The sequence below is a fragment of the Musca autumnalis genome, unplaced genomic scaffold, assembly GCF_047663935.1.
Source record: "Musca autumnalis isolate F117 unplaced genomic scaffold, ASM4766393v1 scaffold_2, whole genome shotgun sequence".
NCBI lineage: Eukaryota > Metazoa > Arthropoda > Insecta > Diptera > Muscidae > Musca > Musca autumnalis.
In genome coordinates, this window is record NW_027411755.1 from 264,835,845 (window position 1) to 264,852,119 (window position 16,275).

The 16,275-nt window shown below is 34.4% G+C and overlaps 1 protein-coding gene across 23 annotated transcripts in view; it reads right to left on the reverse strand.

Moving 5' to 3' along the window:
• The window catches only part of Msp300 (Muscle-specific protein 300 kDa), a 278,320-nt gene that overhangs the window by 184,501 nt on the left and 77,544 nt on the right, over positions 1-16,275 (reverse strand). For all 23 annotated transcript variants that reach the window (XR_012409763.1, XR_012409762.1, XM_073964864.1 and 20 more), the window contains one exon: positions 461-522. Coding sequence is in view for 21 of the 23 variants with exons in the window: in XM_073964864.1 (XP_073820965.1) it covers positions 461-522 (62 nt within the window). In the remaining 2 variants the exon portion in view is untranslated. The remainder of the gene's footprint in view (positions 1-460; positions 523-16,275) is intronic.

The following is a 16,275-nucleotide window of genomic DNA, read 5'->3' on the forward strand; positions in this document are numbered from 1 at the left end:
GAGGTACCGTTCTATGGGGGCTATATGAAGACGTTGACCTTTACCGACAAAATTCTGGGGGAAAGTTTTATGCCCCCCAACAAAGACTAAGTACCAAATTTATAATAAATAAAAATGCGGAAAATCGGGTGGTGCCGTCATATGTGGGCTATTTCAAAACGTAGACCGATATAGCCCATTTGCAATACCAATCATCATAGGAGTAATAAAAACTTCTACACCAAATTACAAAGCTCTATCTTAAAAATTGCTAGCTGTATCTTGATTTCAACAGACGGACTAACGGACATATGGACATGGTTATATCGACTTAGAATTTTACCCTGATCAAGAATATATATATTTTATAGGGTCTCCGATGAATATTTCGATGTGTTACAAACGGAATGACAAATTTAATTATACCCTCCATATTATGGTGGAGGGTATAAAAATAATATATACCGAAAAGTTTACTTACCTTCGAGAGGTATGAGTTAATCCAATTAGTGAATGTTTTCTTTTGAACACGTTCTTGTTCCTCTGCAAAGAAAAAATATAGAAAATGTATATTTAATACAATATTGTACTTTTATTTGAAATAATGTTTTATTAAATAAAATATCTAAGCATAATTTTCTACTTATGTTAAATATTTTTATGTATTGGCCAACTTATTCGATTTTTGGAAATTTTTTGTTGGGCTTTTCATGGTCAATAGATAATTTTATGAAAATAAGACATTTTTTTAAATAGTTTCTTGCGAATATGACATTCCAAGTGAAAATCTATACGTTTTGAAATCGAACTTAATAAGTGAAAACATTGTTCAAGCTCCGATCGCCGATTAGTGAAGTTTATTGGACTATAAATTTGCCCAATAACTCGTATCAGCCTAAAATGTCTGAAAGAAATTCTTCTAAAACTTTTCTTCATTATTTGTAAAGAGTTCCCGCATAATGGGAAATAAAGTGTAACCAAACTCTCAAAATTGTGTTTCATGCATTAGTTGATAAATCTTTACAAAGAGTCGTTACCCGACTGTCAGTCCTGTCTTGCACATAGAAAAGTTGTAGGAAATGTATGGGAATTTCTGAGTGAAATCGGACACTTTTTTTTGCTGTGGTGATGCTTCTCATCAACAAAACATTTCAGTATATTCTCAGATTTTTTTTTCGATCAACGGCTCCAGAGGTATCGCGCCTTGAAAAAGTCGAATTCTGTAAAAACTATATGCAATGAAATACTCATAACTTCTTTAATATTGGTCCAATTTGAAAAAAATCGTTTTTTGTAGGTTTTGTTGCTTTATCAGCTATTTAATAAAAAAACAGAAAAAATGCACACTGGGCTTGGGTACAAATTTCGCGATTTAATATTTAAAATCAATTTTTAACAATGATTGACACCTTCCATTTTCTTCATTTTTTTGTATTAAACTACGATCAATTACAACAATTTTAAGTCCTATTTGGTAGTGGGATTCGAACAATTACTATTTTTTCTAAATTTTTTAAAATTTACCAATAAAGTTTTTCCTATATACCACTGTACAAAATATGCTATTTTACCAAAAACGTTGAAAAATAGTACTCATTGAAATTCCACTACCAAATAGGACTTAACATTTTTGTAATAGATCGGCTACAATTTGAAAAAAAAAATCATTTTAAGATATTCACCAGCTATAAAGAAATATTAACGATATTAACACAGATTTAATAAGTTCACGTGTAAGTTTATCATTTAGTTCATCATTAATATGTATTTTTATTACGCCCTGCGGCGAAAAAAATTAACAAACTAAATATGAAATGAAAAGCTCACTTATTAGCTAACCTACCATTAACTTAGGGCAATGTTTAATGATCGTGTCCGTTAGGGAAGCTGTAGTTTATTTTTTCTGTGATGCATTTTAATGGTTCACATAAAACAGTTATGAACTTTTTATTAAACCATGAATTATTTCATTAAAAATAATTCATTTGTTTTTCACAATAATATTCACAAAGTAAATATGTATATGTATGTATGTTTGTAAAATAAACAGTTCTCGAATAAAATTCACAGAGGAAGTGCATTTTAATGGGGTGTGAAAAATTCACTTAAAAAGCATTCAAGTGTTTCAATTTCAAAAAGATATGATCATTAGGAATATTTGAATCAAAATTAGGCAATGCATAAGTATGTATGTAAATATATTTACAGACATTCATAAGTACAATTTTATATAAATTATGTTAATGTCGGCATTTTCACCTCATTTACGTGAAAATAAGGTTGAAACAAATGATCATTAAAAATTAAGAAATTACAAGTGCCAGAGTAATGATGGATATGGGAAAATTTAAGTATTTTGTAATGATAAAATAATTTTTTTTGTAATGATAAAAATACGAAAAGGATTTGAATTGTCATATTCAACCAGCTGGATTGATACCTGTACCTTATACATATATTCGATTGGAATTAAACGAATTTTTAAAAAGTGTTATCAAAACTTCTTTTTTGAAAATATTAGATTTTTATTTTTTAACAATGCGTAATAGCCTTTTTATATTATCGTTTTTTCCGGGGTTAACCTCCTTTATGAGGATTTATTTGACGTATATGCAATGGAATTGACATTTGAAATCCAGTGGATTTATTAAATCCGCTTATATGTAAACGAACTATCAATCATTAAGTAAATTTATTGTGAATAATCCGGAGCCGAAAACATTGTCCATTTTAATGTTCCATATCAATATTAGTTCTTAAATATCATTCCAAACCAAATTTAGTACGAAGTTAATTGACTTTTAGATGACTTGTTGCTTGGTTTTTATTTCCGATGACTTGTGCTTTAGAATTATGGTAGGTACCCTCATTTTAATGGCACTATTATTTGGTTCTTTGGAATCCCAAAATAATATACCATAATAATGTTTATTAGCACACATTTTCACAACATCATTCCCTAATTAACGCACTCGTGGTATGCAAACAAACAACAACAGAAAATAGACTTCTTATCAAACATAAGAATGCTTTGCTATCTAAGAATTGCTAATTCCTAATTTTAGACCGCAGACATTTCCTGCATAGAACGTCCAAACATGCAACAACGCAAAACAATGTAAGAAAATAATTTAACCTAAGGCATGCTCAGAAATACCAACCAACCAAGCAGTCAACCAAACTATATTTAATAAGTTTGTATGCAGTATTAACGGGTTTTAGAAAAATTCATAAACTTTGATGGCCTTTTAGAAAGGTCTGTGGGGGAAAGAAACTTTCTTTAGTGTGTGGCGGAGATAATGAAGTAATGATGTCATGAAGAATTAGGGTGGAAAGTATAAATTAATTAGCGCTTTTATTTTCATAAAAATAGGCTAGGTTTAAAAGAGGGATCAGAAATGGCCACATGTCTAAGAGGACACACACTTTGAAATGAATTTTTGTTGGAATAACGATACCATAATTGGTAGCAAAAGAGCATTTTTCTGTTAATGTTAATTCCAAAAACGTTGTTACGGAATTAAGATTAGCTTAGCTCCGTGTATACGCACGGTGCGCCTTAACTAATTTTAAATGGAAGGTGCTTACATCTGGGAAGTTTTTGCAGATTCTGAAACAACAATGCTCATAGATGAGAAATATCAAGAAACAAAAAATCGCCGGAGGGATTTTCGAATAAATTTAAGTTTACATTTTTAGGGATTCTTTAGGTTTTTACGACTTTGCTTAGAATCCGCGAGCCTTATGTAAATGGGTCTAAAGAAAATGTTGTAGCTGTGAAAATTCTCTGCAAGACTGATCTTTAGGTTTTTTCGTAGGTTTTACCATTTTTGTGATATAGAGGTTCAGTTCAAGAAAATTCTCTACAACATTGGATGAATAACTTTTTCCTAGGTGGTACCATTTTCAAGATATATAAGTTTAATTTGGGAAATTACAGTAATGACATTATTTTATAAGGAGGCGATACAGTAAGTGCATTGTCTCAATTTGAACTTCTTTGTCTCAAAAACGGTAAAACATACGAAAATATCATAAAGGTCAATCTTGTGGAGAATTTTCACAGCTACAACATTTTCTTTAGACCCATTTACATAGGACTCGCGGTTTCCAAGCAAAATCGTGAAAACCTAAAGAACCCCTAAACATGTGAACTTAAATCGCGATTTATTTGAAAATCCATCCGGCGATTTTTTTGTTTCTTGATATTTCTCATCTATGAGCATTGTAGTTTCAGAATCTGCAAAAACTTCCCAGGTGTAAGCACCTTCCATTTAAATTTGGTTAAGGCACACCGTGTACGTTGTTTTATTTCTCGATACTATTGGGTATCAAATAAAACGAGGGTTCGTTTAGATAACGATTCTACAATTCTCTATTAACGTCATTTACACAAAACTTTACTTAACCTGCTTTTTACTTCACTGGTGGTTATAGTTCGCGGTGGGATTTACAACTCAACTCACCCACCTGCTACTCTCTCGTATTTATACTCGCTCGCTGATGCATACACTGTTCTAGCCTCTCCAATTTAGGAGGTTATCCAACGGGCAAAGGTAATAAATAAGAGAGAGTAGAAGGGATTACAATAATTGACGTCACAAATATGTAAGAGAGAGTACTACAAAAACAATGTCAAAGTAAACATGGAAAATAGTCAGTAAGTTAGTTCTATACAGTACTTGTTGTTGTAAATGTGATTTCAATAAAATAAATTACTAATAAAAAGTTACGTTATAATTCATTTTAAAAAATAACGAAACTTTAACGGAATTAAATTAAATCTACTTAAATCTACAGCTATCTAATAAAAAATAGAAAAAAATTGCACAGTGGGCGTGGATGTTATTTTTGCGATTTACTATTTAAAGTCAATGTTTTTCAATGATTGTACTTTTCGATTTTCTGAATGCCCCCGATGGGTTTAACCGTTGCATATTTCAAATTCAAATCTTCTTTCATATTTCAACGATCATCTTCTGAAGAAAATATCACTTTAATCTGTGGTAGATTATTTTGCTCGGATACCCAGTAATAAAATTTCCGAGCTGTAGTTATTTGATCAGCAGTTTTGCTAATTTTTTGTCCCGCTGGAGTAATAATTGCTAATCCATTTTCAACATAAATGCCTAAGTAAAATAATACTTTCTTACTTAGCGGGCCCATTACAGAACATTTGTTCCATAGACCGAACTAAGAAAAGATCTCCAATTCTCTCTGTTTTTCGCTTCGCTTTCTGGAATGCCGCGCCTTGTCATCTCTTCATCAACTTGTTTGCGCCATCTATTCTTAGGCCTGCCAATTCCGTGTGACATGTATTCATACGCCTTTTTAGCGGGTTCATCATCGCTCATTCTTATGATATGGCCTAGCCAACGCAATCGTTGCATCTCTTTACGTTTAACTATGTTCATGTCTTTGTATAGCTGATATAGCTCGTGGTTCATACGACGTCGATATTCACCGTCAACGCATCGGTCCGTAGATCTTTCGAAGAATTTTCCTCTCAAACCCACCAAGCACTGCCTTATCTGCTTGCGCAAGTACCCATGCTTCGGAGCCATACATGAGCACGGGTAGTATCAGCGTGTTGTATAGTGTTATTTTTGTTTGACGAGATGTGGCTTTGTTTTTAAATTGCTTACAATTCTTCTTCTTATTTAACAACTGATGTTGTTTGTTGTGTTTATGGCAGTGCCGAGTCTTTAGTCTTTAACTACCTCAAAATTATAGGTACCAACTTCCACAGTTGGTCCGAGCTCTATGGACGCTTTGCGCGTCGACACCATCAATTTGGTCTTTTCGCCGTTTACCGCCAGACCCACTTTCGCAGATTCTGCTTCGACCTTCCTAAAGGTATCAGTTACTTCCTTTACTGATCGTCCCATGATGTCTATGTCATCAGCATAAGAAAGTAACATGTGGATAATGGTGTAAATTGTTCCACTTCTTTTGACATTTGCATCTCGTATTACCTTTTCCAGCAAAATGTTGAATAGGTCACACGAAAGGCTGTCTCCTCGTCTGAAATCTCTTTTGGTATAAAATTCTTCGGAGAGGTTCTTTCCAATTTTAACTGAGGACCTAGTATCAGTTAAAGTCATCTTACAAAGCCGGATGAGCTTTGCGGGGATACCAAATTCAGACATTGCATGGAATACTTTTGATCGGAGCGGACTGTTTATAATCGACAAAAAGGTGATATGTGTCGATCTGCATCTCTTGGATCTTCTCCAGGATTTGCCGCTGGGTAAATATCTGGTCAATGGTGGACTTGCCAAGTCTAAAGCCACATTGGTATGGTCCAATTATTTCGTTGACAATTGGCTTTAGTCGTTCGCACAATATCCCTGACACTATCTTATAGACACTAGGGAGAAGACTTATGCCCCTATAGGTGGAGCATACAGTCTTATCTCCTTTCTTGTGGACGGGACACAGAATGCTCAGGTTCCAATCGTCGGGTACGCGCTCTTCCTGCCAGATGGTGCTAACTAGCCTCCGGTTTTAAACAGCTCGGCTGGTAAGCCATCGGCTCCTGCTGCTTTATTATTCTTCAGCCGGTTGATTGCTGCTTTTAACTCATCTTGGCTGGGTGGTATACATTCTATACCATCTTCTGGGATTGGATCTGTGGTATCATCGTCTTCGCTACTATTGGATACCAGCAGATTGGAGAAATGTTCCTTCCATATCCTGAGCACGCTATATGTATCTTTTACCAGATTACCTTGCTGGTCTCTACAGGAGGATGTGCCTGTACCAAAGCCATCTGTTTGATGTTTCACTCTTTGGTAGAATTTTCGGACTTCATTCTGGCTCCTGTACATCTCGATTTTTTCCCGCTCCCGCTTTTCCATTTCTCTCTTTTTCTTGCGGAAAAGACGTTTCTCCTCTCTCCTTTTCTCCCGATATCTCTCTCGTGCGCTACGCGTTGCTACTGATTGTAAAGTAGCTCTATATGCCGCATTTTTCTCTTCGGTAGCAGGACGACACTCCTGGTCATACCATGAATTCCTTTGTGGAGGTCTCTGGTATCCAAGTATGGATTTTGCGGCTGTTTGCATGGAGTGGGCAATATTTTGCCATTGTGTTGTTATGTTATCGGGACGCGTTGTGTCTGTTCGTGCTTTATTTGCAACGTTTAGACGGGTACGTACCTTTGCTGCAATAAGGTAGTGGTCCGAATCAATGTTTGCGCCTCCGAACGATCGTACATCCAACACGCTGGTGAATGTCTTCCATTTATCACAACATGATCAATTTGATTACTTGTTCTTTGATCTGGAGACAGCCAGGTGCCCTTATGAATATCGAGATGATTAAATCTGGTACTGCTAACTACCATGTTTTTTGCAGCTGCAAAGTCTATCAGCCTCATACCATTGTCAGATGTTTCACTGTGGAGACTGAAATTCCCGACTGTTGGGCCAAAGGTATTCTCCTTTCCAATTTTGGCATTAAAATCGCCTAGAATGATTTTAATGTCATGGGCAGGGCAACGGTCATAAGCGCTCGTAAAATATATCTTTGGTCTGTTTGTACTTTTGTTCAGTGGGAGCATGAACGCAAATAAAGCTGATGTTGAAGAATTAAGCATTTATTTGAAGAAAAATAGTAATCATTCGAATTCCACTACCAAATAGGTCTTAAAATTTTTGTAATTAATCGTATTTTAATACAAAAAATTCAAAAAAAAAAATCGAAGAGTACATTCATTAATTGAAATTGATTTTAAATATTAAATCGTAAAAATTGCATACAAGCCCACTGTGCAAATTTGTTTTCTCTTTGGTCTAATATTAAAAAAGTTATCAGTATTTCTTTGCATGACATTTTTATAGAATTTGACTTTTTCAAGGCGCGATATCTCTGAAACCTTTAGTCAAAAAAACCCTGAAAATATACTAAAATGTTTTGCGGATGAGCAACATCACCACAGCAAAAAAAAATAAAGGAAATTAATAACCTCATTTTGAAAAAGTGTCCAATTTCACTCTGAAAACATCGTCTATATCCCACCTAAAAATATGCTCAAAAACATTTTACAATAGGAATAATGTCAATGTTGAAGTAAAGATGGCGATATAGCACATAATGCAATATTAATGATAATTTAACATTTTCCTAAACTTATAGGAAGAATTTCCCAAAACCACTTATCAAAGTAATATTCTTCAGTCATTTGCCTAGCTATTTTACACATATAAATAGGTATATCATAGAAGAAGTATAAGGTATAAAAAATAATAATGGTAAATTGTTGATAATTTTTTCCAATTCCTAGCCTAGCTATTTTCCAATATGATTTTTTCTAAATAATACATTAATACTCCATCGATAAAAGTTAATGTCACAAACATTAGCCTCAAAACCCCCCACTAAAAAATTGACGTAATGAAGCTTATTAATGATGAACACAACCCACGTACGTCATACGTCGCACTAACACCTAGCCTAGCCAACACCGAGGAATACAATTCACCTCATAGTGTAGTGGTCATTAAGAAAAACATTTTTCACGAAATAGAAACAACAACAAAAACTGGGCAATTTTCCAAAACGTCTAACATACACACGCATGTAAAATATTTATATACCTACTGTATATTTTAAATATTGAATTCAAATCGAAATTGAAAAGCCAAAAAGGAGAGTGATTACTGAGGCGTGTGGCTGTTGGCAATTGCAAGGAAAAGTGTAAACAAAATCATTGTAACAAAATAATGTAATTGGCCAAAAGATAAGATACAGAATACTTAATACACAAATACAGATCAGATATATGTATACAGATTAAACAAGTATTTATCTCTTAGAGAGGTTGGTACTTACATACAAAAGGCGTACATAAATTAAGTTGATACTATTACAACATTTTTTACTTGTAATTGTTTTTGTTGCAACAACATAAATAAACAATAATCTTACTATAAAAATAATTAAAATTGTCGTAATCAAAATCTAATCTAAAATTGTCGTAATTTTTATTAGAAGCACATGTGTATTTTCGCACAGAGGGAGAGAGAGGGAGGGAGATCAACAATTAAAGATACATATTTCAGTGTAACATTGAAATGCATTTAATTTCACAAAAATATTAAATAAATATTTTTTGCGAACATTTTAATGGTGGTTGTGAAATTTTCTATAGAAATGAAACACATTTCTATTAACGAATATGTCATTTTCACTTTTTGTTTTTCTTATTTTTAATTTGTTTGTGATTTTTCTTTTTGTGTATTTTCTGGGCGCTTTTCTCAAATAACTAGTTCAAGGTTTTGAGTGCAAAATATCTAACTGAAAGAAGAAAAACATTTTTGACAGTTTTAGATCATTTCAAAAAATACAAAACAAAAAAAAAAAAAAACAAGAATAATCTGTTAATGTTTGTTGTTGTTCTTTAATTTGAAGATTTGCTACTTATGAAACTTATTTCAATGTCAATTTTAATGAAGCATCTGCCACGCAAATTCTGCAGAAGTTGAATTTATTAATTTTTGCAAATTGAGAGAATGGGTGGTCGTGAAATAAAGAAATATTTCTTTATTGACATTTGTCAGTGAAGGTCATTTTTCTAAATGCGATTTGTGATTAGGTAATATTTTCTGCATATGAAAATAAGCATATTCTGAGGAATTTTAATGGACTCTTTGGAAAAACATATAGAACTTATGAAATTTCTGGAATTCGTGAAAAATTTTAATCAAAAAATTACTTATATGTATATAGTAAATTAGAAAGGCAGGCCCCTTTTGATTTGCCTACGATCCTGAACCTACAATTTTGGCGAGTTTTTCAAATTTGTCAAAAAATCCTATTCAAAAAGTAGTAAAACTTGTACCTTAATTAAAAATTTACATTGTTTTTATTTAATAGGTCTGTTCGATAACTTCGCAAGTAAAAAATATTTGCAAGTTCTTGCGAGAACCTGCAACTACTTCTCATTTCTCATTTATTGAACAAGTTTGTTATCGAACAGCATTTTGTAAAAGTTTGTACAAATTTGTACAAACTTTTGGGTTATCGAACAGACGTAATATTTCACCTAAAACTCGGCTCTTTTATTTCTGTGTTCTCATACAATAGCTTTGTTCCTTTACTTTTTTAATGGTAAAAGTGGTAAAAGAGAAAAGTGTCAAAATTTCTAAAAATTGCTCTCTAATGAACATTTTTAGCAAGAAAATTAAAGAAACGGAAAAATGGTGGATCTGGTAGCAATGTCAAAAAGAAATATAAAAAACAAAATTAGTATTTTATTTCACAGTTTTTAATTTAGTTTTGTCAGCGTTCGACTTTTTCTTCTGTTTTTGTCCATTTTTTTTCTTCATTGTGAAATAATCTTCAAACAAAAGTCGAAAAATCAGTTCTACCATTTTTTACCTGCAGAAATTTTGCTGGTAGCCTGTGGTAGAGGAGAAAGGCATATATGCTCTCTCTCCTCGCTCACTCCCTCACTGGTTGCTGCCAGTTTTACCACTTTTTGGTGTTAAGAACGCTTTGTAGGTTAAAAATGGTAACAAATGGTAAAAATGGTAACCTCAGGTAAGTAAAGGAACACAGCTAATGCATCCAATAACAAATCAGAATTTTAAATACAGATGGCGACAAAGTATATAACATAATATAATGGATTTTTTATAATTTCCCACCGTTTTAGAACGAATATTCAGTTATGAGAATTTTAGCTTCGGTCGTTCCAAACGAAAAATATTTGTTAGAAAATTCTTCAATTTAAGAACTTTGTGTTCCCAAGGAACACCTCAGTCTTCTCTCAAAAACAAAAACAATACATTTCCTACATAAACAACTATGTATTTAATCTAAAAACAAGTAAGAAAGGCGTTAAGTTCGGCCGGGCCGAACTTCTTATACCCTCCACCACAAGTTGTATTGAAGTAAAATGGAATAATTAGTTTCCTTTCGTGTATGAAGAAGACTTAATACCAAATTTCAGCAATTTCGGTAAAACAATGTGAGGCATCATTCTATGGGGGCTATTTCAAAACGTCGATCTATACCGACAAATTTCTGACGGAAAGTTTTTAGTCTCAAAGAAGACTAAATAGCAAATTTCCTATATTTCGGTCGGAGAATGTGGCTAAAACTAAAAAAATACCGAAAATTAAGAAGTAAGCTTCTATGGGGATATAGGAAGACGTGGACCTATACTGATAATACTCTTCTGGAATATTTTATAACTCTTGGAAGACGAAATAACGAATTTCAGCAATTTCGGTTGGATATTGACGTCACAATCTTTAGTATTACGAAAATCCGGAGGTACCGTTCTATGGGGGCTATATCGAAATGTGGACCTATACCGACGCATTTTAGTCAGAAATGGGGCAATATGAAAGCGTGGACCTGTACAGACATATTTCTGGCGAACAGTTTTATATCACATTGATGACTAAATACCAAATTTCAGCCATTTTGGTGGAATATTGAAGAAACAGCCTTCAAAATACGAAAAATCGGGAGGTACCTTTCCATGGGGGCTATATGAAGGCCTGGACCAATACCGACAAATTTAAAGGGGAAGTTTAAGTACCCCCAACGAAGTCTAAATACCAAATTTCAGCCATTTCGGTGGAATATTGAGGCCACAACGTTCAAAATACCGAAAATCGGGAGGTACCGTTCTATGGGTCCTATATGAAGGCATGGACCGATAACGACAAAGTTCTGGGGGAAAGTTTTATACCCCTAAAGAAGACTACGTACCAAATTTCAGCCATTTCGGTGTGATAATGAAGCGAAAACCTTCAAAATACCGAAAAACGGGAGGTACCGTTCTATGGGGGCTATATGAAGGTATGGACCGACACCGACAAAATTCTGGGAGAAAGTTTTGTACCCTTAAAGAAGACTACGTACCAAATTTCAGCCATTTCGGTGTGATAATGAAGCTAAAACCTTAAAAATACCGAAAATCGGTAGGTACCGTTGTATGGGGGCTATATCAAAACGTGGACCGATATATCCCATTTTCAATACCAACCATCCTGCAAGTAATCGCAACTTCTGTACCAAATTTTGACTCTCTATCTTTAAAATTGCGAGCTGTATCTTGATTTCAACAGACAGACAGACGGACGGACGGACGGACTGACGGACGGACGGACAGACGGACATGGTCAAATCGACATAGAATTTTATGCTGATCAATAATATATATACTTTATAGGGTCTCCGACGAATATTTCGATGTGTTACAAACGGAATGACAAATTTAATTATACCCTCCATATGGTGGAGGGTATAACTAGTAAGAAAGTATCAGTCAGCTATGCCGACAAAGACATCCTCTCGGCTTCGGACCTAATGAAAAGAAGCAAACGCAATACTTCTGACATCTATAAGGGTTTTTGGGTAAATTTTTCAGAATGTATGGATTCGCCTCTGAAAATATGTTACTCTTTTAACAAGGGTCGCATACACAACATGTTGCCAAAAAATAAAAACTATCCCAGACGAGTCCTTAATCTGCCCACTTTCTACACTTTGTGTGGGAGGTACCCGAAAGATTGGTCCGATGTAGTCAATATTAAAATATAATTCGAGGCGGTAGGAAATAATACCATGTACTACGTTTGAACCAGATCGGTTTCATTCTCCGAGGGTTATCTTACACGTACTACTCAGTTTAGTTGATGCCGGCAGGCATTTTGAAGATTTTGGGCCATTACCTCAGGGATTATGGACTAGCTTTCCAAAAAAAATTGTACCCTTGGCAAAGGAGCTGCAAGGACAACATGCTGAAAACACATAAGGTTTTACCGGTGCGTCAGCACAATAAGATGTTGTCGATGCAGTACCTGCTTGGGTGTTACCGCAGTGAGCATCCCTGTCACGATTTAATGGACAGGCTCCCTCCACCCAGGCACGTCAGGAGAGACCTTCATGATCTAGAGAGAGAGGACCAAAGGTATAAAAGAGAACTGCTAGATCAACGAGCCTATCAGGCAGGCTTGAATCGCATTCACACCAACATGGTTGCGCAAGCAGTGCGAAGATACAGTGTGAATGCCGTACTTGGAGTCCATCCCCCATCCATCGCAGCAGAAGAACGCCAGCTGCCAAGGCAAACACAAGTGTTTTATAAGTAGATCTTTGACGGGCTTTTTTGGTCAGTATTTAGTTAGTGGTTTTAGCTCAGTTAAGATCCGGACGATGCAGCCGCCTCAATTCGTATTGGGCCAGAATTGACGCCACGATACCCAACATATGCCCAGCATGTGGATTGGGACCACACGATACTCTTCATTTATGCAACTGCCCGGCTAACCCCACTCACCTGTCTCCTCATTCTTAATGGACGCAACTAGTCCAGGTTGCAAAATTCTTGAGTCTGGATACAGAGGAACTTGATAACTGAAATAATACACGAACGAACATACATGCGTTGCTACAACAACAACAACATGCTGAAAAAAATTTCAAAACGATCCATGAAGAGCTGTTAAACTGCACTTCTCCTAAATTTTGTGTGGGAAGTACCCGAAGGGCTGGGCCGATATAGCCCACATTCTAACCTGATACATGACTAGATAAAAAATAGGATGTGCAATGTGCAAAACTCTCTCACGGTGCTCTTGAATTGAATTTAAATGGAAGGTGCTTACACCTGGAAAGTTTTTGCGGATTCGGAAACTACAATGTTCCCAGATGAAAAAAATCAAAAAAACAAAAAAAATCGCCGGAGCGCTTTTTAAATAAATCGCGATTCAGGTTGACATTTTTAGGGGTTGTTTAGGTTTTCACGATTTTGCTTAGAAACCGCAAGTCCTATCAAAATGAGACTGAAAAAAATGCTGTAGCTATGAAAATTTTCTACAAGATTGACCTTTACGGTATTTTCGTAGGTTTTACCCTTTTTGAGATATTGAAGTTCAAATTGGGACAATGCACTGACTGTATCGCCCCCTTATAAAACAATGTCATGAAGGGTGCGCCTTAACTAACTTTTAATGAAAACCGCTTACACAGAGAAAGTTTTTGTAAATTCTGAATCAGCAATGTTCATAGATGAGACAAATCCAAAAACAAGAAAAAATCGTTGTAGGGATTTTAAAATAAATCGCGATCAAAATTTACATTTTTAGGTGTTTTTAAGGTTTTTACGATTTTGCTTGGAAACCCCAAGTCCAATCGAAATGGAGCTAAAGAAAATGTTGAAGATGTGAAAATTCTCTACAGGATTGACGTTTATGATTTGTTCTCAGGCTGTACCATTTTTGAGATAAAGAAGCTCAGTTTACATTTATAGGTTTTTTTGATAGGGTTTCGCGATTTTGCTTGAATACGGCAAGTCTTATCGGCAAGGGACCTGAGAAAATCGTATAGCTGTGAAAAGTCTCTACAAGACTGGCTTATGTAATTTTTCTAGGTTGTACCATTGTTTTAGATATATATGTTTAAGTTGGGAAATTGCAGTCATTACATTGTTTTATAAGGAGACGATACAGAATTGAATTGAATTTGAATTGTTCTAATTTCAACTTCTATATCTCAAAACTTGTAAAACCTACGAAAATATCATTAAGGTCAATCTTGTAGAGAATTTTGATAGCTACAACATTTTGCCATTTTGATAGGACTTGCAGTTTCCAAGCAAAATCGCAAAACCTAAACAACCCCTAAAATGACAACTAGAATCGCGATTTATTTAAAAAGCGCTCCGGCGATTATTTTTGTTTTTTTGATTTTTCTCATCCATGAACATTGCAGTTTCAGAATCCGCAAAAACTTCACAGGTGTAAGCACCTTCCATTTAAATTTGATTCAAGAGCACCGTGTATGTAGTTCCTTTTTTGTGTAGTTCCAAGTTTTAGTGCAACTCAAAACTCAAAAAATATTTTTGTGACAAAACATTTAGGGCCTATTGAGTTAAGAACATTTTCCTTATCCAATTTACATTTGTTTGTAAGATACTAATAAATGACCCTTGTGTCATTCATTGTTCTGTCTCTTCATTGTTTATACACAAATTCTTAAATTAAATTCTTCTATTCCTGGAGCAAATCCAATTGAAATTTGTTCCAATGGATCACTCATTCATCGCTATTAATCTAAAAAATTTAATGACCAACAAACATATGTTACCCCTAAACATAATGATCGTAAAAAATGTTTGCTTCCCTATTGTTCGATCCGACACTTTTTTATTGTCTTAATGAAAAGGCAAAACGATGTTTGGAAAAAAACACAACATTTGACACCCACACAATCGGGCAGGGGCACTACATGCGTATGTTAGAAAAAATGCCGACCAATAGAATAGGAATGCACACAATCGAGTGTATCTAAAGAACATTATTATGGACTTTCTCCGCCAAACATTATTGTATGATTCGGAGGATGATGATGCCGATGAGAATAATGATGTTCACAACATTTTTTGTTCTTATTAGATTGAAGAGAAAAAAACACCACCAAAACCTGAATGGAGCCATATGAAAATCATCCATGAACCATTGTTCGTTCCACCACAATTTCAACCCACTCAAGATATTTTGTTTTCTCCCATGGAAAAATCAAATATTTTATATCTGATCTTTGGGTTATTTTTAAAAACATGTGGGTGAAATACGTGTGCCGCTGCTAAAAAGTAATATTTTTGTGTTTATTTCACTTTTGGATTTTTTAGAGAGAGATTCTGGAAAGAACCATAAACTAGTTCCAAGTTCTTTGGTAACAAATGATGGCATGATGATGATTTGAAAACAAGACGAGAGAAATTGTCTGTCAATGGCAATTATTTTGAATTTGTGGGTTTAAGTGATCTTTTTTTACACTATATGCTACAAATCTGCTGACAGAATGAGTTTTTTAACAAGATAGCGAATGTATTATTTTCTAAAATGGACACGCCCGCCCAAATGTCATTCATTTGTTTTACAGTCCATTTTGGCCCGTTAAATGTGCCTGTCAATTTAGTTTTGGCTTTGAAAGATTTATTAGGAAATTATTTGATTTAGAAAACTCAGTCAGAAGACTGAGGTGTTTCTTGCGAATACACCTCAGTCTTCTGTCAAAAACCAAAAACAATAAATTTTTTAAATAAACAATTTAACCTAACAACAGAATTCTACACAAAACTAAATATCTTGTCATTCAAACGGGGGTTCATGGAAAACAATATATTTTCTGTTATGCAGCCAATGGGCGGATAATAAAGATATCAACATGGTTTAAACATCAAAAGAAAATGAAATTTTATTTTTATAATTAAGAGGAAAATAAATGTTTTTACAATAAAAAAAAACTTTTGTAGGTGGGTGGATTATTCTT